The 25,349-nt window shown below is 40.2% G+C and overlaps 2 protein-coding genes across 2 annotated transcripts; both read right to left on the bottom strand.

The window, feature by feature from the left end:
• Window positions 1-880: 880 nt before the first annotated feature.
• Window positions 881-2,245, bottom strand: cunh15orf61 (chromosome unknown C15orf61 homolog). Its single transcript, XM_069687079.1, has 2 exons — window positions 1,499-2,245; window positions 881-1,405 (listed from the first exon to the last, which is right to left on the bottom strand). Exons 1-2 carry the CDS (start codon window positions 1,839-1,841, stop codon window positions 1,278-1,280), a joined length of 471 nt encoding a protein of 156 aa, XP_069543180.1. The 5' UTR covers window positions 1,842-2,245; the 3' UTR covers window positions 881-1,277.
• A 1,771-nt stretch (window positions 2,246-4,016) lies between these two features.
• iqch (IQ motif containing H) lies at window positions 4,017-24,812 on the bottom strand. The gene is made up of 20 exons (XM_069686056.1): window positions 24,762-24,812; window positions 23,862-23,984; window positions 23,663-23,760; window positions 23,444-23,519; window positions 23,221-23,340; window positions 21,233-21,302; window positions 20,631-20,821; window positions 19,980-20,525; window positions 18,366-18,432; window positions 17,381-17,464; window positions 17,099-17,280; window positions 15,903-16,175; window positions 15,593-15,781; window positions 10,912-11,032; window positions 10,435-10,721; window positions 7,371-7,529; window positions 5,976-6,098; window positions 4,877-4,938; window positions 4,315-4,423; window positions 4,017-4,100 (listed from the first exon to the last, which is right to left on the bottom strand). Exons 1-20 carry the CDS (start codon window positions 24,810-24,812, stop codon window positions 4,017-4,019), a joined length of 3,015 nt encoding a protein of 1,004 aa, XP_069542157.1.
• Window positions 24,813-25,349: the final 537 nt, after the last annotated feature.

Raw genomic sequence — 25,349 nt, 5'->3', positions numbered from 1 at the left:
TCTGTAAGGGGATTTTACACATGAATTTTGCATCAGGTTGAGACATTTTGAGCACAACAGACATTACAATACTTAAAGTAAGTTTCATCCTTACTCTATTAAGGAAAGTTTTTTATATTTAGCATCAAATTTATTTACCCAGTTGAATTATTTTGCATATAAAGTTCCATAAAGTAAGACACTCATGAAAAGGCCATACATCATGAACAGCATGTTGGCCGATATCGAAGCCGTCAAGTGTGAAGAAGGTCAAAAGGTGAATTGATTTACATGTACGACAAGAAATTATTCGTTCGCTTTCATTGTTGCCAAAAATGAAGAGGCCAAGGCCAGAAAATTGAGGTCGCAGATAAATGCTATTAGCAGGAGATGCTGAGGGGTGAAGAAATCAATATGGCAGTTTGTCAACCTGCCTCTCAGAGGGAGCACGACTGTGCAGCAGAGGTGAGCGTGCCCTGTCAGCAAAGCACATTACCAGAAATCAAAGGCCGGAGAGGGCCTGAAGGAAGATGTCTCTGTACAAAGGCCACACTTTGGTAATTAAAACCCATTTTATCAGACCTGTCTTGTCACTGGTTTTTCTCTAACACTATTGACTATCTGTTGCATGGGGAGTGATCACTAATTTACCTTTAAATAAATGAGCCAGAGTTATTTAAATTCTTGCATTTGTCACACGAAATGAAGCAAAAGACACAGTAGTTTTAGACAAATCATGCCACTAGGTATCACTTATCTGAATTATTAATAACTCTTAATTCATGAGCATTGACAGAAATGTCTTATTTAACATCAGCTGCTCATCTTGAGGCTGACCCTTATGACCTACACAGTCCATGTGGCAAAAAAGGAAACATTGCAGTCAACTCATTCTGTACACTTTTATATTCATTGTAAAAAATATATTTTTACACTCTATTCACTGTGAAGACATACACACTGCAGGCTGATACAACGTTCATCCACAACACTGTGAAACATCCTTAAAGTCATACAATGTTTTCTTAGAGAGAGAAATCCTAAACTTTCCATTAAACTTTAATGGAAAGTAAGCTTCCCAAATAAACACCGTCAGTATAGTATGTCAGTGTAATAACATGCATAACTGACTCCTGCACAGCAACTTTTCAATCTTAAATAATTAAACACAAATGAACCTGTTCAGTCAGACAACAGGAGCACTAATGACACGTTTATCAATAGGTCCACCAGAGCATCACCTCGGGAACTAGCAGCTTAGTTTCTGGGAGAACAGCACAAATGTGTTATCTTCATGGTTAGTGCTGTGCACCTTCTTGTTCTTTGTAGGCAAAATAGACGGTTACAGGTCCAACACTTGTCTGCACTGTTTCTGAAGCTCCCACCACCATCCAGCAACCAATGCCGTAGGCCAAACAAGGGATTCCTGCAACAAAAGGGCACAGTGGTTATGTGGCGTCTGCACTGTTTTAAAATTATCTGTATCATATTGGATTAGGAATAAAGTGAATATACTGACCTAGATTAATACCTTTCAACATTGTGAAGAACTTGTCCTCAAAGTCCAAGTTCTGTGCAGGTGCTTTGGTACAGTGATATTTTATAAAGGGGAAGCAGCCTGTTCTTAGTATCTGGTAGTTTGATCCCTGAACTGTCCAGTTAAAGTTGGACGATCCAAACTGGTCATTGTGGACGGAGCTGTAGCGGACACAGAAAGAAGTCCACGGCGGAAGTTTTCGCTGCAGCAGGTGGCAGGTCAACACCTCTGAAGCAGCTGGCCGCGGGCCTGTCCTCCCAAATGTGCTCGGAAACAGGACGACCTTTAGAAAGACGTTGTGCATCTTCCTTAATAACTCCTTCATGACTTAAACTAAAATTAGAATAATTCACCTTTGCTGCCTTTCGTATTTTATCATCAGGACCTGCATGTATATTATTGACAGCTTGAACTCTGCCTAGTCGTAGATGAAATGTGACTAAATTTAAAGACAGATTTTTTCCAGCAGCAAAACATGCTGTAGTTAGACGCCCTTCAAAATAATAGGGAAAGGTGCTGCACTGAGGACTTGGTGCATGAGCTGCTAACGACAGCTAGCGTTAGCAAACAAGACAGCCTCTGTGTGCTAAACACGACTTAGCCTGCTGTAAATTTCCCGCTACACATGCTGAAAACAAACATACATTTGTCTTGGACTACTCAAGGACCAGAACATATGAAAAGTACCGCTCTCTGTTCGAGCTGAAGTGCAGCAGTGTTGGTTGCTCTGACCTGGTACTCCTGCCAAAGTCGTCCGGATGGAAACCCCGCGCGACACAATTGTTCCTCTCAAACAGCCTATGAAAATACATTACCTGCCTTTGATATCTTATGTTCTCACCTGTCGGTTACTTTGGTCACGTGCCCAGTGTGAAGCCAAGACTGTTCAGCTTGTACTACACTCGCAGCATATAACCCTATAAAACAAACAAATCAAAATAAGCTAATATCGTTTATAATTTAAGAAAATATTCCCAAATTACGTGACAATGTGTGAATGTAATGAATGTCTGTTGCTGAAATTTGTCGTGTTTTTCTGTTTTCGGAAATCTGCATGTCAAATTTATCAGGGCAAGTATAATAAAGTATCAGCTACCATTGCTGCAGATAAACTCTTACCACCGCTAACCTAGACTAATGAGTGTGTTTGTTGGGCTTCACACCAGCACAGCTTCTTTCCAGTACAACAGAACCACTGCAGCATTTACTTGAATATTTCCAATCAACATTTTGGTGCCTGCTGTAGACCAGCACCACTGACAGCAGTACACCACAGCCTGACAACCTAACAATAAGAAACATAAACAACACAAACTAGTATTCATACATTTACATATATGCATTATAAACTTTTAGATTAAAAAAGTTTGAGTGATTGATACAATATTTAACACGTTTTTAAGGTGTACAAAGGTCCAGGAGAAGCACTGAAATACAAGCAAAGATTCTGCTTCCAACCTCATGAGGACCTGGATGAAAATTGGCGTAGATTTTTTAACTATATCTACATGTTCATGAACAAATGTTCTTTGCAATACTGATATCAGTGGCTTATTTTCACCACTGGATATTTCTAAACCATGAGATCAAAAAACAATCACAAATCACAATGTAAATTTTACTCAATAATTATCACCATGGACAAGCCAGCACACCGGTCTTAAAAAAATTAGTGAAAGGGTGAAGGTGACCACTCAAAAAGCGCTGAAGATTAGAAGAGTCAGGTCATGTTTGCAGAGGTAATTTATCATTATATCTTTATTTAACAATTCTTAACAATTTTTAAACAATATGTTCATATCTATGTAAGCAGAATTAATCTGCAGTTCCTTACAAAAAATAAAACTTTATATAATGAAGTGAAAATAATGTGTCTATAGTTTACTGTGTGTCATTAATACATTTCATATCCAACATTAAACAAAAGCCTTTATTATAAAGGTTAAAGTCGAGGTGAAATGAAAAATGTCATTTTAATCCTTTTAGATCACATCCCCGGTAATATTGTGCATCTATTTTACAATACAGGCCAAAAAAAATACAGAAAATCTTTTTCTTTGTATTCTTATATCAAAATCTGATCATTTTTTCTTCCGGTAAAACTAAATTTCACGCGTGCTTACGTAAGTTAGCACCAAACAATTTCAACCAATCAATCTGCAACCTTTAGCCGCAGAGCACCAAGAACGCTGGGTCAGTTAGCTAGCTACTGCGCTGCGGAGCACGTCTGTCTACGCCCACTTCTCAACGATCAAATCAAATCCCTCTAATGAAATGTCCCACCTGCACGTCCTGTTTCACTCGGAAATACGTCACGATACGGAAGCTGGATACTCTCTAAATGCCGTGTCAGCTCGACTTTAATGACAGATTCAGCTGATATTTTTTCAGGAATTATTTGGCTATTTGTAGTTAATCACACAGTTTATCTGACACGCTGGCCATCACATTATGATCAAACCTGGCTGGAGTCAGGCAAGGTTTTTATTGAAGCAGCTGTTTAAGCGGCAGTTTTGTCCTCCACCGCTGGCATCTTGTTCTGTGCAGTCACCTGCAGAGCATCCTCTATGCCCTTGATGAACTCCTCCAAAAAAAAAAACACATAAAAGTGAAATTTAATTACAACCCATTATTATTCCACACTCACACTCAACTTGAGAAACATGTTCATGTAATTTTAAATCTTTTTTAATTATTTGGTTACACTTTCATGAGCAAAAACAATTCAGCTGACCAGAGCTTCACAGAATATTTAATTATATAGATGAGGAGAGATCGTTAAGTCATTAACAGGGTACCTTGAAATTGGTTTCTCCTCGCATCTTAGGGGCTGATATTTCCTGATGAATGACTGACAGATTCCGAGCAAAGGTCACCAGAGCTCCCTGGAGATCTTCTGAGACGGTCCTATTAACGACACCCCAAACAAACGAGTTTACTAATGTTCCCCATGTTGCCAGCTAAGAAACAATCACCTCGTTTATCTGATGCTGGTGGTTAAATGAAACTTTCAGCAGACAACATCTCCAGTCTTTAGGGGGATGAGCACAGCTTGATTTAACTGTTACAGCACTGGGTAAGCTAGAGGATTTAAGTGATAAATATGTTAAATAACCCCCTGCTTAACAACTTTCAGAGTTTGTAACGACATTTGTAAAGCCAGAGGTGGCAACTTAATCCTAAAAGAATCCAAGTCTTTTATCCACCTAAACCTCTACTGTTTTTCATGTGCTTGTTTATTTGAACAGAGAGAGGTTGAGCAAACCTAAATGGGCTCTGAAATCTTTCTCCTGGCAATGGACCCAACATTTGATAAAAACTCTGTGTGTCTAATAATGAAACGCAACAAGAAATACTTACATCATTCCAATATTGCATCGTTCCATGCTGTCATAAAGAGAAAAAACAGTGCCTTGCTTCCTCTGAATTCAAGAGTCAAAAGAAAGAAAGAAGAAAGAAGAATACACAGACTTAGCATCACATTCATACAACATTGTTAGACTTATGATGTACAGTTTAAAAAATGAGAGAGAAATTTTGTTTTTTCTCCTCATCGATACAAAACGCCCACGTTACCCAGAATGCAACTTGCTGACCAGCAGGTCAGTATCAGGTTTGGGTGTGTTATACTAGACTCACTAATGTAGCCTTGAGTGCTAGCCTGAAGCAGAGATAAGAAGAGAGCGACAAAGGTCTGGTTTAATTTCTAATCCACAACCCCAGATAGTTTATATTTTCAAAGTTGTAGTTTTCAACCTCAATTTAAAGACCCCCTCCAGTGAAAATCAAGTATTTAACCCTATAAACATCTCTATGTGGTGTTTTTCATGTGCTACAAGACATATTTTCACACAACACGTTTTCAGATTGGCAGGGTTTGAGACGTCACAAACCGAAGGAGCCAATCCCGTTAATGGACGGGGTGACGCTATGCATATCATTATGTGCAACCTATGGCAACCACTTTGCCGATGCGCAAGCCAGCTGAAACCGTCATCGTAATTTGAGCAATTCACTACTGACTACTAACGTTACGTTACTACTACTAATTACTACATTTCAAGCTAGCTAAGTTTCAACAAGTTGCCACTGGACGATTGCAGAGACGTGTTTTGTTTTCGCGACAGAGGGGGCGGTTGTAAATTTGCATAGTGGGCGGGGACTATGCAGATTGGGTCATTTTTAATGAGAGATAAGGAGGAGATGGCTTGGGAGGATTTTTACAAGGTAATTAAACGTATTTTGCAGAAAAAACATATCGGACACAATTTATTATTTCAAGCAGAGAATTTTATATGTCTGGACAGGACTGGGGCTGGACTTTAACACTGACTCGTGTGACATTACTTAAGGCAACTTGTCACACACTTGTACAGCTCTCTCTAATGTTTATGGTGAGTTTCTTAAAATCAATCATACAAAAAAGAACGAGACACAAGGATGTTAAAAGAGTTCTTACCTCCTTGTTAAATCCTATCCCATGAGCCTTGCACATCTTTAAGAACACATGATGGTATAACATGGAGAGGTTAGCGTGAAACAGGTGACTCCCAATGACTGCATAACGATTAACCACAAGAGGCTGTAAAAAAACAAAGCCGAAGAAAAAGATGTAGAGAGTAAGTGCGTAAAGGTTGATGTTAGTATTTATTTTAATCTTAAACAAGGCAGAATCTTGTTATGCATTTTTAGGGCTTTAGGATAACAGGTGGTGGTGTGCGTAAAATGGGTAGAGAAGAGATGGCTGAACCCCATACACATGTCCTTAGGGTCACTGTTGAGTTTGGGGAGTGTGTGTGATTAGTAAACATGATGCGTGTGGGGCACATGTGGTAAACTGTTGGGCCTTTCTTAATTAACTGCAGGGAGGAACAATTAATGTTTAGAAGACATGCCAAATACAAGATGAGCTTAATTGTACGATGCCAATCAAAGAAACTACTTTAGGAGTGAAAGTCTTTGCATTCTATTTGAGACACAAACACAAAAGGACTCCTCATGGCACAATACGTGTCACCATGATAGAGGTGTTTCGAGCACGTGGGTGCCATAAGTAACACTAGAGAGGTTGATTACTTAAAAGTGGCAGGGCTCAAGAGGATAAAAATGTTCCTGGTTCTGCGGTACCTTTGGGAGATGGAAGGAGCAGGCATAAGCCCCTCTGAGCTCAGGAGATAGCCCATAACTCGCCGTGATGGCTGTGTGTTTACAGATGTCAAACACAGGACCCTCACACAACAATAAAAGTGTCCAACAGGGGTTTAATTGTGTTTGTAATATGCAGGCCCCTAATGATGGCCACTGCTGAAGCCATTAACCACTGCGCTGGCTCTACTGCTGCTCTGAAGCGCCAGGCCACCGACTAAATGAATGTTTGATAAAATAATACAAGCCGCAGATTAACAAGCGTAAACTCAGGCATACTGCTAATAAAAGAACTCCATTGTTTAAGGCCTGGCACCAGGTTGATGAGGTGCTCAAGCATGCATACACATGCATAATGAAAATGGTATGAATTATTAATGTGTTGATTATTTAGGCTCATCCATCAAAATGATAATGAATTCAGCACCTAAACACCAATTGAGCTCAGTGCGTAATTACAGTATTTAGTTGTATTTAACAAAAATGAAGAGCACAACATTGATCTATCTTTGTGATTACTGCAGAGGTATAATTGTATCCTGTAAATCCTCCGCTTGCTTTAGAACGGGCGGTTGTGTTCTTGTTGAGGAAAAAAATTAACACAATTAAACACGCTATACAAAAGTATAAAATGTTAAATATAGCATTTAAAATAGATTTTCTCCTTGTTTAAAAAAATATGTTATTATAGGCAAATATAAAAAGGTACTTTGGCTGCAGTCGGGCGTTCACAGCATTTCTCTCTGATGGGCATTGGCACTTCTAAACAGCCTGTGCGGCAATTCAGCGTTCCTCCAGTCATCATCAGAAGAGTCTGGGTCATGGCCAGCTGGTCACTGTATGAGAGGTCCAGATCAATAGCCCACACCTGCACAGAGGACATCATGAGCTCTGTGTCACATCAGAGAGAAACAGACACTATAAATTCAATCAACCCAATACTCAATATTCAGACAGGGGTCGGTACCTTTTAGTCTTTACAGTGTTATCCAAGTGGAGATGCAGGAGGAAGGAAAAACACACTGTTTTAGGTAATTCAGTTGTGGAATGACACATGCACAAAGTAGATCCTTCGCTGTGCATTGGGTTCAGTTTGCCCCGGGCTAGTTTGTTTGGCTCAGGTCTGATGAGAAGCTAAGTCCAGATCTGTATGGTAAATGGCATCATTATAAGTATATTAAGGGGTCAGGTATGGTCGTAGCCTTCTGCTTAAACAGGGCTAATTTTCCCAATAATAACCTAATAGCTATGCCCTCTCTTCAAAAGTGGCAAATAAATCACCAGTGAAGGAGTTGTTAATAACTAAGTGGCAGTCGGCTGCCTCCTTTTGCTGTTCCTATTTGTCAAAGTAAACGCTCCTGCCACTGAATGCAAATCGCTGCCTGTCTGAAGCCCGCAGTCTCTCTAACCTGAGCACTTTATCTCCGCTAACAGAGGGAGATCTGACCATTAACAGTAATTCTCTTAAAGGCGACGTTTTATTTCTATTAAATTCAGATATATTGTAAAAAACGTAGGTCATATTCTACGGTGGCAAATAACACTTATTTTCATTATATATTATTATATTTTATTTATTTATATTTATTTAAGAGGACGTCTTCAATTGCCTTTTTTAAGTCCAACATACAGCCAGAACGCATCAATATTCATTTACAATGATAGCAGACAAACTACTTAAAATATACCAAATAATGCTGTAAATATAAGGAGGGTTAAGGATTAAACTTCCTTGTTCTAGTTGGGAATCTGGAACAGTTTTCCTAGAGTAAAAAAGCCAATCCTTATGATTTGCATTTGCATCAGTAAATATTATAATTTAAACATTTAAAATATTAATAAAATCAGCTATAAGAGAACCACACATAAGAGAGTAAATCTATAAATTGATATAAACAGCTCACTTGACACAATTGTAAGATGTGTATATTCATGTCTAGCGACAGTTCAGAAGTAACACCATGCCCAATCCCCTTCACTGTCAGAGCTATACCACCGGATAGATGCTCCTCTCTATGCATCAGGTTGGTACCCAGGCCTATGCGAAGAACACCCGCCATTCCCCATTCACCACACTCACTAAAAATCATACTCCATGTCTCATTGTTGCTCTTAACAAAGCTGTGGCAAATGTAAGCCCGGATTGTACCTGTTTTCTATTGCCTTGCATTTTCATTAAAATCCCTGATGCTGCAGCTGGGGCCCCATCGTTCCACAATGTGAGGGAAGACTGCAAGGGCAAACATATGCGACCCACTTCTTCACATCAAATAAAGTAGGCAGCTTTTAGCAACAGGTTTGAATCTAAATTGATGTTTAAATCCAGACAGGTTTGCCCATGTGGCTCTCCTCTGTCTGAGCGCTGTGTGAGGGGAGACGGGGAAGAATCTGTCTTTAATGTCCCTGCCTCTATTCAAGCACATGCTGTTTATAGTCTGCTCTTAATTATGCTGTCACTGAATCCCATTCAATTTCAGGTCAACACTGGAAATAAAAAAATTAAATCTGAGGCTGCTATTATATCACTTCACACAGTAAAAGAAGAGTGCAGCTTCTGTGCCTGTGATGAATTAGGGAAATAGGACAATCAGGACACTGATTTGAGTGTCACTAAAATTCCAATTTAGTATGACTGAATGAAATGTAGAAATACTGTGAGATATGTGGGAGATGTGTTTCACCTTAGAATAGAAACCATTCTAAGGTCCACTCTACAAAGATAGCTGACAAAACATCTGTATTTAAAGGAATCAATAATAATAATGACCTGAAATATAAATTAATTTTTCTTTAAGTTTTAAGGTTTAAATTGCACCGTCTAAACAATGCTTTGCTCACACTGTTGACATGTAATCCATAAGATACTACCCTCTAGTGGCTGCCATGCCCTTAGCTTGTGTCTACTTCAATTCCATTTTTAATACTGAGAATCCATTATGAATGCAAACATAGATTAAGCTGCAAAAGTTAAGACAAAAATAAAAAATACAAGACAATTATTGAAGAGGGAAATAAATTGCTGTCTAATTGTTTTTTAAATGAAAGAATAAAAAACAGAAAATGTCCAGTGCCCCCTCTCTAACCCTTTTGTAGAAATGTAAAGTAGCACTCGTGCTTTCTAGTGCAGGTTGAGTATTTTATAGACCATATTATAAACAAAGCGTTTCATTTTACAGCTCTGGATCAATAAGCAGTCAATCCAGCCACATGTTAGGAGCAGAGGTTAAACCATCATAAACCAGTCCATTTCCAATATCATAAATCAAGACGGGTTTCAGCAAAACTTAATCCTGACAAATGAGATAAGGCTTCTACAGCGGCTCGCTATTATAACGGAGACATTTCAGCAGACCGCTCAAAGTAACCAGCCAGGGGTTAAACACTGACAGGGCCTCCCCGAGAAGCTGCACAAATCACTTTAGAATGACCTATTGTCTGAAGGATAGGTGCCCCTGAATTTCTCGGCATTGCGGGGTTAAAGGGCAAGCCTTAAATGGTGGAATCAGTGTATCGACACAATAAGACCTGACAGTTTATTAGATGGCCTTGTGACACATTTGGTCGCCGTGCCCACTGTTTGCCTTGCCTGTTTTCTGAATCCCAGGGGAGCAGTAGGGGAGGCACCTATCTGTGTATATGGATCCCTCATGCAGCCTTAAAATTGATCTCTGTTACCAATATGGCGAAATAGAGAGCTTTGACACCACGTGTTGCAACAGCCCAGAACATCATTATCGTGGAAACATGAGCTAAAGCCTTCTCTAGCGTCTCACCTTCTGCTCCATGGTGTGGGGGTTCACAAAGGTAGCCAGGTCCACGGAGACGTAACCGACGATAAGGCGCTGCAGACAGGCCCGGCCCACACGCATGCAGATGGAGTTTAAGGTGTCAGGGTGTACAGACGTCTGAGGAACAGTGGAGCCCATAGCTTCCAGTTGAGAGGAGCCGTGAAGCTGGTCTCCACAGGAAAGCATGGTGACATCACCTCCTGGCTCCAGCAGCAGATCTACTGTCAGACAGGTGACACTGTCTGAAGGTGGGTAGGCCTCCACCACACCGCCTGGACACACAGTGAGAGAGTTTACAGCATCTAAAATGTTTAACAGCCGACAAGAGAAGCACAAAAACTGTTTGCCGGTTCACACAGGCAACATCTGGGAGCTAGGATGGACATAAATGTCTTTTAGCATATTCTGAATGGCTGTATTTGCGGGTGAAAAGCTTTCAGTGCCTGACAAAAGTAATCTGACCTTGCCTGAGGAAGGTCTTCAGGAAGCCGGCCCAGGTGGGATAGCAGGAGGTTTTAGCAGGCCGGGCGTAACGGGCAAGCCACTCTGGGATCTCATCTAAATATCTGAGCAGCACAGGCTCCTGCAGAAAGAAAGTGAAGGCGCATACATTAGGAATCTACTGAAATGACAGACTCCTGTATGTTTGTTAATTCAAACACAAGTCAATAACAAGTGCTGGCTACTTTATTCGGTGCCATTATCAAAGCTTTCTAGGTGTCGACTACATTATTGGAAATGCCCTTGTGTTATCCGGATGACTCCAGTGACTGCTTGTTATCCTTGAGACCTTTGGTGGCTGCTTCAATTTCTGTGCGAGTGTCTGATGGGTACTGCGGGAGGGTCTATCAGTGAGTGACAGCCTATTATCAGAAGGCCTCAGGAGTCTAATGGCTTTAACTCACAGGCACACAGACAGCACCTGCCCTCAATAACAACTCTCTCCGCTGGGCAGCTGATGAATGCCTAAGCTAACCCCATCTATCTGGGGATCAATCAGGGCTCGACTGGGATCGATATCACTCTTGTTTCTGTAACTAGGAAACGCCATAATGGTTTCAGCACTTAATTACGCTGTTAATTTCTAACTTTTGTTTTAGGTGTCTTTGGCAAGTCGTGAACAGTGTTTCCTCCTACAATGCTGTGATATGTTTAAAGTAGCTCTACTCTGCCTTGAGCTGACATTTACCCCATATTTACTGTATTTAAAACAATAATTGGAAGCTTACGTTGACTGTATGAAGAGTTTAAGGTCTGGGTCTTCTTTTAAATACAGAGTTCAGTATGTAATAATGTCTTTGTGCGACCATTAAAGAGGAATTCACAATAAAATATGTGAAACCTGCCTGAAAGACGACAACAATCTGAATGGAAATAATGTCTTTGTTCTTTTCTCGTTCCATCTAAAGCGTTACTTTGTTTGAGTATATGCTGTCTGGCTTCACTGGAGACAGGGCTGGAGATTATGCTGTTGATATTCCAGTCATGTAACAGCCATCATCATATTCAAGTACTGTAAGAGGCGAGGTCAAATGCTACACAGTGATTCCCTCTATACAAACCATAAAGCACACAATGGTGCGGGAAAAAGTGTAAGGGAACGGTTGTCATTTTCAACGGAAGAGCAAGCTCACCCCAGGACTTTGCCTATGCAGTTCACAGAAACAGCAGGACGGGAAGAGAAGAAAGAGAGGTATTTTGCAATAAATTATTTGGACTTAAACTGCGTACAGTCCCCTGTGATAGGATTCAGGCTTTGCTTGGTGTCCACATAAAGCCGAGCAATCTGGTCATAAATAAAATAGATGTTGCCCTGCCTCTTTGATTGCTGTTTCATTTCTCCATTACATAGTGACACAACTGAGGAGCTGCTGTAAGTCTCACAAACAGAAGGATATAATCTGACTAGTCAGACTTTTTGTGTTAAGATTCATTTTTTCTGTCCAACCAAAGCTTTGACTTTAATACCCATTGATAATTTCATGTGTAATAATAATGAAACATGAGGTTACTCACATGTTTAAGCATTATTCTCATGCCTAGTTGAATTTAACGTCGTAAGACAAGGAGAGCAACATTTCCTCTGCTTAAAGTGTGCACAAAAACACACTCAAAAAATGGGAACACTTATCTATATAATATAAAAGTGAACAACTTTCTAACGTCTTATTCGGATAAATCAGGGTAATTATTTGAAGGTGAAACATTATATTTTAGAGCTCCTTCATGCAATCAAAGACTGCACAATATTTAGACAGAGAACATCTGTATCAAACGTCCCCCTGCCTCTGCAGTGGTAGTGATTAACAAATGACCCATTTCGTTGACAAACTTAACCTAAATAAGGTGTTGCTCAAGATCTGTTTGTACACAGCGTGACAAAAGGAAATACTCCATCTGTTGACGCTATTAGGTGTAATTTTTACCCTCTTGTGCTTAATGATCCATATGCAAGCTGTGTGAGCGCTAAAGTGTATGTGTGTGTGGCCCCCTTCAGGCATTGCATGGGTGCAGATCTACATGTCTTTAACCTCTCTCTGTGTAAATGCTAAAAGATGCCCGGGGGCTTTCTGCAGGCTGAAACATTGTGCCGGGGGCTGTGTGGGCCTCACAGAGAAACACACACGATCTCCCAGACCTCTGTGAAAGTGTTGATGCAACCTCTCTTGTTTATTGTTGTTGTAGCCTTTTAGGCTTTTCTTTTTCATAGCCAGAAGGGATGTCATTATTATTATTATTATTCTGTAAGATCACATGGCATTTTTGTGAGTCGAGCCTCTTCATGCTGAGCCCTTCAAGACAAGCAATAATTAAAAAAGTGCCCACAGTTTGTGTCGACTAAGGCCAAGGACACGCTCCAATCTGCTTTCTACTTCTGCACTGATTTAACAGTGTAAAAGGCGTCCCACTGAATTGTAAAATTTATTTATATTACATTCATTACAATCATCACCTATTTGTTATTTTTGGTAAACAATGTACTTGTTGAAGAACTGTTCAAATATAAATAAATATTTAAAATGCTTCATTTGATAATGTGTGTTTTATTAATAATTGATTAAATTGCTACTATTTTCATAAACATAGCTTTAAGTATCTATTGCTTAAACACTTGCAGATATTCAGCATTGTGTGTATATATCCTGTTCACTAGCTGTCGTTGCCATTGCAATTAGGTCTATGGTTTTCCAGCAAAGTGCTCCATTAATGAGTGTTATAGCTCAAAATATAGTGCCGCGTTTAAAAATCCATCTACACTCTCTGCTGTGAGGAGAGGACAGCGAGGTTATACACTGATATAAAATATTCATACTTTTCTATCTAATCATCAACATTGTTCTGAAATCTTTCAGCATTAGAGCCAAATTGCTTTCTTCAATATACACACGCACAACAGCAGAAGGACGATGTGATACGTTTAAGGGGCTAACGCATTTTAGGGGAAGATGATGTCATAACAAAAAAAAATCATGCAATGAAGAGCACAGGATGTGGGCTTTGCTTTGATTAAAAGAGCAAGGTGTAGAATAAAGGCCAGTTAAAGTGTTGTGTCCATATGGCCCAGAAGCCCTGAGGCTGTGGGCCTACACTGGGGGCCTCGGCACTCTTCCCTCTCCGTGGGACCCCAGCTGGTGAAACAAACCCCATTTACTTTCCTGTGCTGCCTCAGCCACCATTATGGACCTTGGCTGTGGCTCAGCCACTCTCTGCCATAATTAACAGCACCAATGCCACAACAATTACAGCCCCGCACCGCACATGCACTATGAATCAAAGAAGGGGCTAATAGGAACAAAACAGAGTGAGCATTAAGAAGCTCGAGATGACTGCTGTTCCTTCAAATGGAATAAAAAGTAAAATCGTTGTGCTTCAAGCCCACAATCATTAGCCAGTAATTAGTTTACACAAAGCTCCCAGTTAAATGGCAAAATACTGTAATTAACACATGACAGAAAATCAAAGGCTACTTTGTAAGCATATGAGGAATAAGAGCCAGGGGCTCAGAAGCTGTGTGCAGATTGCATCTGTACTAAATGAACAGTTTACCAATAATTAAGCACATTTTATTTGTTCTGAATAGGTCTGAGATAAACATCCGAATCTATTTTATGAGGAGGAAGCAAATGTTGATATTTTATACAATAATTACAATCTTATGCTTTTAACCATAAACAAGTATTTGTTCTAAAATGTTCCCTTGACAAACGTCTCAGAGCCATCCAATGATTGATGGACAGACAGACAGAAAGCTCAATGTTGTCATGCTGGAGCAGCAGATCAAAGCATTAACATCAGCTGCACATAAGGATCTATGTGTCATTTGTAGTTCAATTAACTTTCAGGACATTTGTATTAGAAATAAAATCAGCTGTGTATCTGTGTGACATTAAACGGCACAGTAGGTTTAAAGAAATGGATAGACACATGCACAGAAAAAGAGATGCTTTGTTTACAATAATGTCTATTGTTGTGTATTGTTTTTTTGTCACTGCCAGGTGTCACCTGGCTCCACTTGTATTGGCCAGTTTCCGTTCTCCCCGACACACCAACACTAGTTGATGTGTGTGCCTCAGAAAGTGTGTGTATAACATATATTTTATATATTGATTTAATGTTCTGTGGCTCTTGGGACGATGCTCAAAATACTGTACCACAGGGACCAGCATTGTGACTGTTACATTAATACACTCTGCACTGGGCTAAATGATGACATCCCTCTGACCCTGCTTTGACCTTCTTGTGCTTTTGATCCTACAGTGACTCTAACCCCTTTGTGAGCTGTATTGTTTCAAGCTGCACAAACTCCATTATGCTATGCAGCTGTTGCTATTTTGTTATCTGTTAAGTATCTGGTTGTTACCATGTTAACTTGAAATGGCTGATTCCTCATTGGTATGAGTGTAATAATAACAGCAATAAACTTTATCTGTATTGCTTTTTTCTAAGAGCAGTGCATTAAAGGGAGCCGTAAAAACCAGACAGAATAGTAAAAAACATCAATTTAGCAAGAAGTAATAAGAGAAATAAATAAAAAAGATAAAAACACAAACCTTAAATTCAATAAAATTGCATAAAAGTAAGTGTGTAAAATGTTCTTAAAGAAGTGGTTGTTTATAACAGGGAGGGAGTGTCGCATCTTTACCTGAATCCATTCGGTCTTCCATATCTCAGGGCCGTAACGATGGTATTCCTGCAGGGCCCAGTTATAGCAGTGGAGATGGCATATATCGCAGTATGCTGTACCACGGCCACCATGCTCAGAGTCCATCTTGAAGAGCCAGCGCTGCACATCTATGTTTTGCGCCATGAGCTCAGCCAGTGTTTCATGAAGCTTAAGCAAGAGAAAAGTGTGAATTACAAACTACAAAATGCAAGTAAATGTTCAATTGAGAAGGCAAGGACCAAATTCTTGAAAGGAGTCTGAGAATGCATGTGTGTGTTTGATCTCTGACCTGGTTTAGCGAGTAGATGTCTCCTTGACCAGGGGGCACATCAACCTCTGCCCCTACAAAGATCCTCCTCCCTCCAGACTTGGTGCTGTAGAGCTGCGCTACAGCCGGTTCTGGAGCCAGGATTGGCACCCCTAGCTCATCCGCCACTGCCAGGTCATCCACATGGGCCACTCCACCCACAATATAGGCCTGCTTCCCCTGGATCAGGTTCTGGATGCGCTTCAGGGTGCGTGGACTGTACTTTAGCAGCGTGGACAGGCACATGTTATGGGTCTGGAAGAGAAGAGGGGGAAAAGATTACTGCTGGAGCTAAGAGTTTTAAGTGTCTTCTTAGGGTTGTTCCTTGACCTGATTTATCACTGTGTACACACAACAGATCTATTATTGTAACAGCCAGCAGGGTTTTGACCTCTTCTGTATTCCAGCAGGTTGAATTGATAAAAGCTGCCTGTGGGAGGCCTCCCCTATCCTTCACATCTTTAATGTGTGCTAGCAATGAGCTCCTTGGGAATATAACTAATTACTTCACATCTGTATTTATTTGATCCACATGGAATTATCCCTTCTGTCACTGGCAGAATGCGCTGCCAGCCATGGGTAGCAGTGATTCATCTCAGCAACACGTCTGGCACAGTTTAACAACAAAACAGCAGGAAAATCAATAGAAAGAAATGAAGAAGTCCACGTCATGTCGCACATTCAATCTGGTGCAAAAGGATGTAAAACAGCGGATAGAATGACTTGATGTAAAAAGAGAAAATAACAACACCTTGATTTTATTGCGCTGCGGTAATTCAGACTATTACAAATTTTTGATAGTGCAGCACTTAGATGAAATGAGTACGTTAATTAAACCAATATGGAATTTAATTGTTTAGCGCACATTATCCAGAGCCATTTAAATGTATTTTAATTAAGTATAACTTATTATAGCTTTAGTTTGTTTACTTTGAAATAACAAAGATGTTTAATTCACAAAGTAGTAAAAGAGAAGAAAAAGTATTAAACAGACAAAGTGAGGCTCTCTGAAGACAATGGTGGAGTAAAAATCTCCTCAACAGTATCCTCTAGAGGAGAGTTCACAAACTACACATGCATCTTAATAATACAATATAATCCCCTTCTCTAAAGGAAGCTTTAAACCCCCTGCTGAACAGTGGACAGAATCACATGACAAACAATGTGATTGACCTTACCGGGAAATAATCTACAGCCTCTGGGGTGAGGATGACAAAGCGTCTGCTGCAGGACGAGGCCTGAGTCGTGCTGGTGTCGGTCCCGTCTGCGACTCCCTCACACTTCAGCAGGCTGGTGTAATAGTGCAAGATGTCCTCCCCCAGATGTCGGGGACATACGTAGATCACCTCCACATTTTCATCTTAAAGAATACAAAAAGACAAAAACAATTTACAGGCTTACAAAAACAAGCAAGTGAAGGTGTTAATTCTAGGGTATGTGAGGCTCAGAAAAGCTCTTACCTCTAATATCACACAGTCTGCATAGTTGCATGTTCTGTAGGATGTGAAATCCCCTCAGGTTCTGTCGCTGGCTATGAGAGAATCCTGAAAATACAAGGTCACAAACATGTGCACAGGACTTTTAAACTGCAATTTACCTTTTCTTTAATTAGCTGTATTTCAAATCTGTAGCTCAACTGTCCTCAGATGTGCACGCTGCTAGACTTGGGGGTACGGTAGTTACGTCTAATCAAACAGTAGTGCAAGCTGAAGATTAATTTAGCTTAATAACTAGCAGGTGCAGTGTCTGTCGTGTGCCGGGAGTCCTGTTGCAGCATGTCCAGCCACCACTGAGCTACATTCAGTGGCACCTCCAGGATTGTACTCAATGTGTGTCTGGATTTCTGCCTGAGAGAGAATCCTCAACTGAATCAAGGTAATTAAATGATTGGATTCATGCTAATTAACAACAATGGGGTTCAACTTTCTAATTATCCTTGCTCACACAGCACTCTCTGTAGCCACCCCAAGTGCAAATAAAGCATTCCATCTGCCAGTAATTAGGCTTAATAATTTTAGACAACCGCTCAATGATTTACAATGCACATGCCTGATTACAGTCTAAATGTGAGCTGTGGTGAAATTAGAACAAAAGCGAGACATAGAGCATGCACTCATGTCAAGTTCAAGAACACAGCAGCTTCTTCTTCTTCTGAGAGTTTTTTTCTGCACAGCAATAAAATAAGACCTTTGTGCCTCTTGCAAATATTCTACATAATGGCTTTTCATTTGCTTAATCTGCAAATTAAATGGCGATCGAGACTAAATTGTTCAGTTCCCTGGCACGGGGACTGTCATCATCCTGTGAGTGCTTTCCTGCAGAGAGTCATTTGAACGAGACGGAGTGCCTCCACCAGCGCCGCAGACTGGGGCAGCAGAGTGGCGAGACAGGGGATGACTGCTGCTAGATCAGATGTGTGTGTGTGCAGCAGGCGGGGAAAGCTACCTAATGAAGGGATGTGGATAATGGTCCTCTTGGAGGACTGGATGTGTTTCCAGTTGGCTGCCAGATGCTGGGGATGGAGAAGGGGAGTGATCAGAGAGGGGACTGCTTAAGCGTGTACACACACACACATATACACACAAATCATCACATCGCTGCATAGCTAAAACACATCAAGCCAATATCTCTCTGGGCTAACAGAAGCAAACCAAGCATAAAATACCACCTTAATTAAATTAAGCGTTTACTTTAGAAACATCTTCTTGCAATTAATTCAATCAGCAAGGTACATGATGCTCCTGCCAGGGGAAGATTAGCAGGCTTAATTAACAGGGTATGAATGTTTAAAGAGTGAGAACATACATTAAGTGCATGTATACACACACAGCGATGGTAAAACTAAATGAACTTGTAGGCACTAATTAATATTGTGTCAGCACTCGAAAAGATGTTCAGCCCAGATGACAGCACAGACATGACATCTATGCTGAATGGGGGAAAATTAACATTATGCATGAAGGAAGCTTGTGCTGTCATACAGCTCTCGTGTTGAGATAAATACAAGCAACATCTATAATTCTTACTGTATAAGGTTCTTTTATGGCAGAAAAAAGTAAAAAGAGGTTTTGTGCAGAAAGCTTGTGATCATAGACTGTCTGATGACTTCATATAAGGTCTGTGGGACACCCTGGAAAATGCAGTAAATGTGTCTTTGGTTAAGCAAGGTGTTAACCCCGAGAAAATGTAGAATTAAAGTATTCAGTCAAAGAGAAAAAAATGCGTTTACATTAACTTCAGCAGTCATAATCTGTTTTCATTTAAAAGCAGATTATCGTGAATTAAGGTATAGCAATCTATCTGTGAAATATGCTGGAGCTGAACACTAGAATGGATTAGTTTCCCCTTCATCTCTAGCCCAAATAGCTACTGTTTCTCCCTTTGTATTCTTTTGCGCTCGATGTGGCTGCTGTTCATCTGTCTCACTCTTTTTTTCTGCTCTTCCCCTCCGTTCATCTTATTCCGCTCATGTTTTATATTTATCTCGCTTCGCTCTCTTGTTCTGCTCTGCTCATCTGTCTCACTGCTCCCCTCTGCTGTTCTGTGTTTCTCTTAATCTTAAACCAGAAGAACGAAAGCAGCACATTTAAGGTAAAGTAACACAGCATGGAAAATGGTCCTAGGCTGTTATTGACATGGCATTGTCCCATTTCTGGCCTTACTTCTATCATTTGCTCAGAGTAGTCAAGACTTGTTACACCTCTGAATCGATGTTCAAACAAAGATTTTAATTTGCCCCCTTAAAAAGTAATTTTTTCATTGGAAAACTGAACTTTATTTTATTAATTCATTCATTATATCAAACAAGGAACCTGTCATATCTCTATAGATTCAAACTGTTTTCTGTTATAGATTTCAAACTGTATTCAAATTTTAAAACATACACTCAAAATCAACCTTAAAAGATTTTGCAGATATTTTTATATTAATTAATAAAATCTAATTGTGGGACATTTATAGAAACAGATAAAGACAGGAAAGCTTTGAAAGGCGTTTGAGCATTTTAAGTAAGAGAAAGAGAGGAAGAGAAAGAAAGCACATGGGTGAAAGAAACATTACCTGCGCTCTGCTGCGGTAATTCTCCAGTTGTCTGAAGCGCCGGGCCTGCAGGGCCTTCCTAACACGACGCGGCTGATTGTGCATCAACCATGAGATGGCGATGGTCTGTGCCGCCCACTTGCGCCGACAGTAGCGCAGGTAGGCCGTCCGGGCTAAGTAGCGCCTCCAGCAGGACTGGATGTGGGTGACAGCTGCCTCAGTGCCACCCTCTCCCTTGTAGCGTTGACCTGGGCGTACGACCAGGCCCAGCACCTCCTCCCAGTTCTCAAGCACTGAGAGGAGGCTCGTCAATGGAGGAGCCTTTCTCCAACTACCATCCCAACCATGAGCGAACTCCACCAGACGTTCCCCGCTCACTCTGGCTAGAGGCACAGCAAAGTCCCTGAGCAGCTTTTCCAGGGCCTCCAGAGGATCTACCACACTGCTCCAACACAAGCAAAAGCTCTGCTTAAAGAGACAGAAATCTGTCGCCAGTGGGTTGATGTGTCCCTTCATGATGATGAAGGAGTATTTGCTGATGTATGCAGAATCTTGCACGGGTAGATTCTACAGAAAACCAATCAAAATCGAAGAAATTAAAAACATGCCATCGATCGATTTCTCTTCCTAGACTTAAATTAACATTAATATATAATATAACAGTATTCTTACCTGAGAGTTATTAGTGGTAAGATCGTATTGCATCAAACTCGTGTGGTCCCGGCTCTTGGAGGTGGTGGATGGAGGTGGTGTTTTTGTGCTCCAGATCGGTGTGCATTCTCTGCCTAATCTTACAGAGGTGGATCCAGGCTCTGTTTCCCATTTCAGATGCTTGTCATGCCTGGGTTTTGAACCTATCAGACCTAAAAACACAGGCTCAAATGAACTCTATTAGGGATTACTCAGTGGTATCGACACTGTCAAATCCTGTGGCAGCTGTCCATACTATGACAGTCACATAAGACAATAGAAACAGAGACAAACTGAATAATTGCTAATGTTGTAGCAATAAGCCTGCATGAAACATTAGACTGCCACAGTGGCAGGCCTTTTTTTCATCAAGTTTCAGTATTCCCAAGGGCAGAACTTTTCTTTATAACCACATAAGGAGCGAGACCACTTGCACCAGTCACCACTATGATGATTTTTTTCCTTTTGAGACATAATGTAATATTTCCCTTGAATGTATTTTTACAATGGGATGTAGAATCTGGTAAAATGCAGTATCTTTAGTCGAGTCTCTGCATAAGCACTGACCCATCATAGAAGAATACGAGTCCTCTCTGGGATGAAGAGAAGCAGCCTTGTGATGGATCGACATATGAAGCGAACTTGTACCTGGCACTGAGGATAGAACATAAAATAAAGAATAACATTATTTATCCTTGTTCATAGACATCTGAGACGAGATCAGAAACCTTAACATAAAAATAGTTAAAACATAATGCTGTATGGTGGTTTTACATGGCATAGAATGTAGCATAAACTGAAAACAAACACCAGCTGACACACAATCACTGAGCAGGAATATGTCTGTTTACCTCTCCTCAAGTCTTCTGTCGACAAGTCCACATTATGCCGGCTCTTCGGTTCAGTTACCTGCAGACTCACTGTGGGGCCAGTGATTATTCTATGAGGTTTAACCTTGACAGAAAATCAGAAGGTAGCCAAGAATTAAAATGAATCTCAAAAAGTATGCGCAATTCGATTCTTTTATGTTTCTGATACGCACCACTGTGTTGTAACAAAATAAAAAATATATTTAATAGCCTTCTTTTATATAAACTGATTTAAATGTCTCTCAGAAAAACAAAGTTTGTGCAGCTCATCCTCCACACCTGTCACCTAATGTCCTTCCCTTCGTTCTCCTCAGACCACTGAGCTCTCTGACAGAGCACAGGTAGAAGACAGGTGCTGGGAGAATCTCCCCTCAAAGGCACACATCTGTTTCAGATGAGGTTGGGAAAAGGTGGCACCTTTTGTAAAATTGCTAAAATGCAAAAGCTCATTCCCTGGCATGGGTACGGAGCGGAGAGGAGCCGGCCTGAGTTGCAGGAGACGGCAGCAGGCAGAGAGCCAGTGGTTAGCAGTTGGGGAAGCTACGGCTGTCTTATTGGCATGCTGGACCAGGTACCCGCTCCTGTCCTGAGACAGCTGTAAACCAGTAGCCCATAGCACAGCAATCAGGCGCCTGTTTCTTTAGAAGAATGCTGATGTGCTGCAATCTGCTGTTTTCCGCTTTCTGCAGCCAGCACTTCCATCTCTCCTACATCAGAATGACAGTCTTGGCTGTTATTTCTCATGTCAGGTACAGATTCCCAAAAACATATTGGAAAAGAGTGTGTGTAAAATATATCTTAAAGTAATGTCGACCTTTGCAAAGATTAATTTGTTTGCTGTGACAAGTGCTGGCTGTCATTACTAAGCCAAGTGACCTTTATGTCACTGTTTCTCCAAGATGAGACTTGAAGCATCTATTAATGCAGAACTCTACCATCACTCTTCACTCCAGCAGAAAGTGTCTATTCTGGGGATTAAAGGAGTAAGTATCAGGGAAAGGAACGATGATATCAAATTCATCTTACTTGTAGCAGAAACTCTTGAAATGCTTCCTAATCAAATCTGTCCTGAGGCATGTGCTGCATGTTACCATTAATATCAACAAACACACAGGAATCAATGTCTCACTGCACAAAACAAATAACTGGAGGACATGACACTATTATTATTATAGTTAATGATAGTCTTTTCCAGCAGAAAGGCTGAAGTGTTATGAGAAAATCTGCTTCATAAGTAAGAAATCCAAAACACCAGATGTATCCTGATTTTCGCAAAACACAGGAAGTTTAAATTCTCCTGTGTTCAGTTGTACAAAGCCATAATTTTATTGACTGTCATCCACTTCACAACTGTCATGTAGACTACTGAATATGTTGACACACAACTATTAAATACAAAAATCAACGATCACCTAAATTCAATAGCCTGAGAAGCTTTTTTGTTTCTAGTGTTTACCTTAAGACTGCCTGGACTACAAACTATATTAAAATTAGGTACTGTGAAAATCACAATCTACTTTTAACATTATTTCTAGGTTAAGTAAATTGAACAATACATATCAGGACTGTGATGGCCCAGAGACCATACAGTATCTTACTTAATCAAACCTCTCAGTCAAGTGTATTTCTTAGGAAAATATGCATGGTATAAAGAAATCTAATATTCCCAATCTACAGGTAAAGTTAAACTCTGTAGTACTTACTGTATTTGTGCTCCTCTTATGGACATCAGGGAGTGATATTCCACATTTCTGCTGCATAAGGACTCTGTTCTCAGGGTGAGCAGGATTACACAGCAGGTGCATGGTTAACGCTGACTTGTGCTGAACGAAACAGACAAAGAGAAAGTTAAAAAATATTTGACTTTCTAACTCATCTACTCACATTAGGAAAAAAAATGAGTATTTAACATGAAGATTTATCTACCTTTTCCCCAGGTGAAGCCCCCAGAAACTCTGACCTTTTTGGACACACATTTGGGATACCCTCCAGAGCAGGTTTCCTGTGTTAAAGGCTCACATTATTATCACTATAATTCATGCAATTCTGTGCATATCTAATCAAAGTTCTGACAGTGACACTAGAAAAGGTGTCCCCACTTTAAACAAGCATTAAGTAACAAGACACATGTAAGCTTCTTCTCACCATTTGGGAATCTTGACCGTCTTTTTTGGTAAGTCTTCAATAGCTGGAAGAACCAGCGGCTGCTTTGTCACTCTTTTCAGATAATCCTCTGCATGTTTCTAGTTGCAAAAAAGAACATAGTCTGTAATTCAGCTACCTTTGTCAAATATCTGTTTAATATCATTGTAAACAGTGAATATTCTGCATGAAGCATCCTTACCCTTATTCTACACTCTGTTTTACGAATGGCAGAGTCCAAGGCTTGAACGTCCAGTGTTTTTTCTCCCTCATTGATAGTGATTTTGTCAAGACTGCATCTGAGCTGCCTCAAATCATCTTGAACCTGTAATACACAGTATAATATACACAGGTTTCTCATTGCATAGCTTATGAAAGATACAAACCTTACTTTTTACTCGTTATCCAGTAGTAGATGCAGAATTCAATGCTGATTTTCTGATTAATATTAACCTTAGAGGCAAAACTCTTTTTTAAAAATTCTGGCTGTAATGTTATGTATGTTGCACACAAACAGTGAAGGAAACCTGCCAACCAGACAAGGCGACGGCTCCAATAGGCTAAAACTTAATTTGACATGGGGCCATGTTTGTAGTTCTGTTGTTAAAAAGTTTGGCACATTTTGTCAAAAAACTGTATTTAAACGTTGATTTCGCCGCAGACAACAATGCTTCTCTACCGGAAAGCCAATCATATCCGTGCAATGACAAAAATACCTTGACATATTAAACCCGCTGCCCGGACAAGAGGTTAAGGAATAGTTTGTATTTCCCCCATATGACGATTGCTTGTTGTATGAAACTCGTATGACCGAATCACGTCGAGGCACTCTAACAACAACCATGAAATGAAGGCGTGTTCTTGTATATAGTAATTTAGATAAATTGCTGTCTAAATGTCTTTAAAAACATAATAAATGTTAACAGTTCGTGAAACCTGCCCTGCAGTGTGGTCATTATTTAGTTAACGTTTACTTGAACCTAAAACTAGCTAGCTGAAGCCGGACAAATTAGCCAGCTAGAGTAAGCATGAACAATTATCTTACAAAGTGGTTAGTTAAGTTTACGGTAGTTATTTGCGAGCTACGGCAACATTTGATTACCTGAAATAAAACTTCTCCCAATGTATCTTCATTTATAAGCGAGTCAGACATAACTGTGTGTTGAAAATAACATTTCTAACAGTTGTATCAGCTGTCAGTACTCGTAACCATAACAACATCATGACGCATAGAAGTAAACTTACTCTGGACTCTGTTATTAGTTTTTGCCCCGAGTTCGAACTGTCAGGCATTCCCCCTTTGCCTGCGGACGAATTAGTCGCAAAAAAACAAATTTGGAAGACAAACGTTACAACAGACAGATAGAAATTCCAATCATGGCCCTACCTTCCTCTTGCTTTCATCATAAACGTGCACATACATTACGAAGTTATTGGTGATGTTTAATTCGGAGGTCGTTTGCCTTAAAGATAATTTCAGGGCGAAAAACATAGTCACTAGAAGCATGATACAGGAAGTGCATTCGATTTAAATCGCCGTCAACATTGTTATCATATATATATATATATATATATTTATGTTTTAGTACATATATAACATGAATAAATTGGCCAATGGCAATGCACGACACGTGTGTATGTATTGAATTGTCGTAACTATAACGTTAGCCCGTTTCTCTTCACAGTAACC

This window comes from Semicossyphus pulcher, unplaced genomic scaffold (assembly GCF_022749685.1).
Source record: "Semicossyphus pulcher isolate SPU_LCO1_2020_fin unplaced genomic scaffold, fSemPul1.0.p SCAF_8, whole genome shotgun sequence".
Lineage (NCBI taxonomy): Eukaryota > Metazoa > Chordata > Actinopteri > Labriformes > Labridae > Semicossyphus > Semicossyphus pulcher.
This window is presented reverse-complemented; position numbering and strand designations above follow the sequence as displayed.

Coding starts and splice junctions, on each gene's coding strand:
- cunh15orf61 (XM_069687079.1), bottom strand. CDS start 1,841: ATGAAGGAGTTATTAAGGAAGATGCACAACGTCTTTCTAAAGGTCGTC. Junction 1,406..1,498: donor GTTGAAAGGTATTAATCTAG/GTCAGTATATTC, acceptor CTTTTGTTGCAG/GAATCCCTTGTTTGGCCTAC.
- iqch (XM_069686056.1), bottom strand. CDS start 24,812: ATGTCTGACTCGCTTATAAATGAAGATACATTGGGAGAAGTTTTATTT. Junction 23,520..23,662: donor ACGGTCAAGATTCCCAAATG/GTGAGAAGAAGC, acceptor CCTTTAACACAG/GAAACCTGCTCTGGAGGGTA. Junction 17,465..18,365: donor TATCCACATCCCTTCATTAG/GTAGCTTTCCCC, acceptor TTGTATTTTCAG/GATTCTCTCATAGCCAGCGA.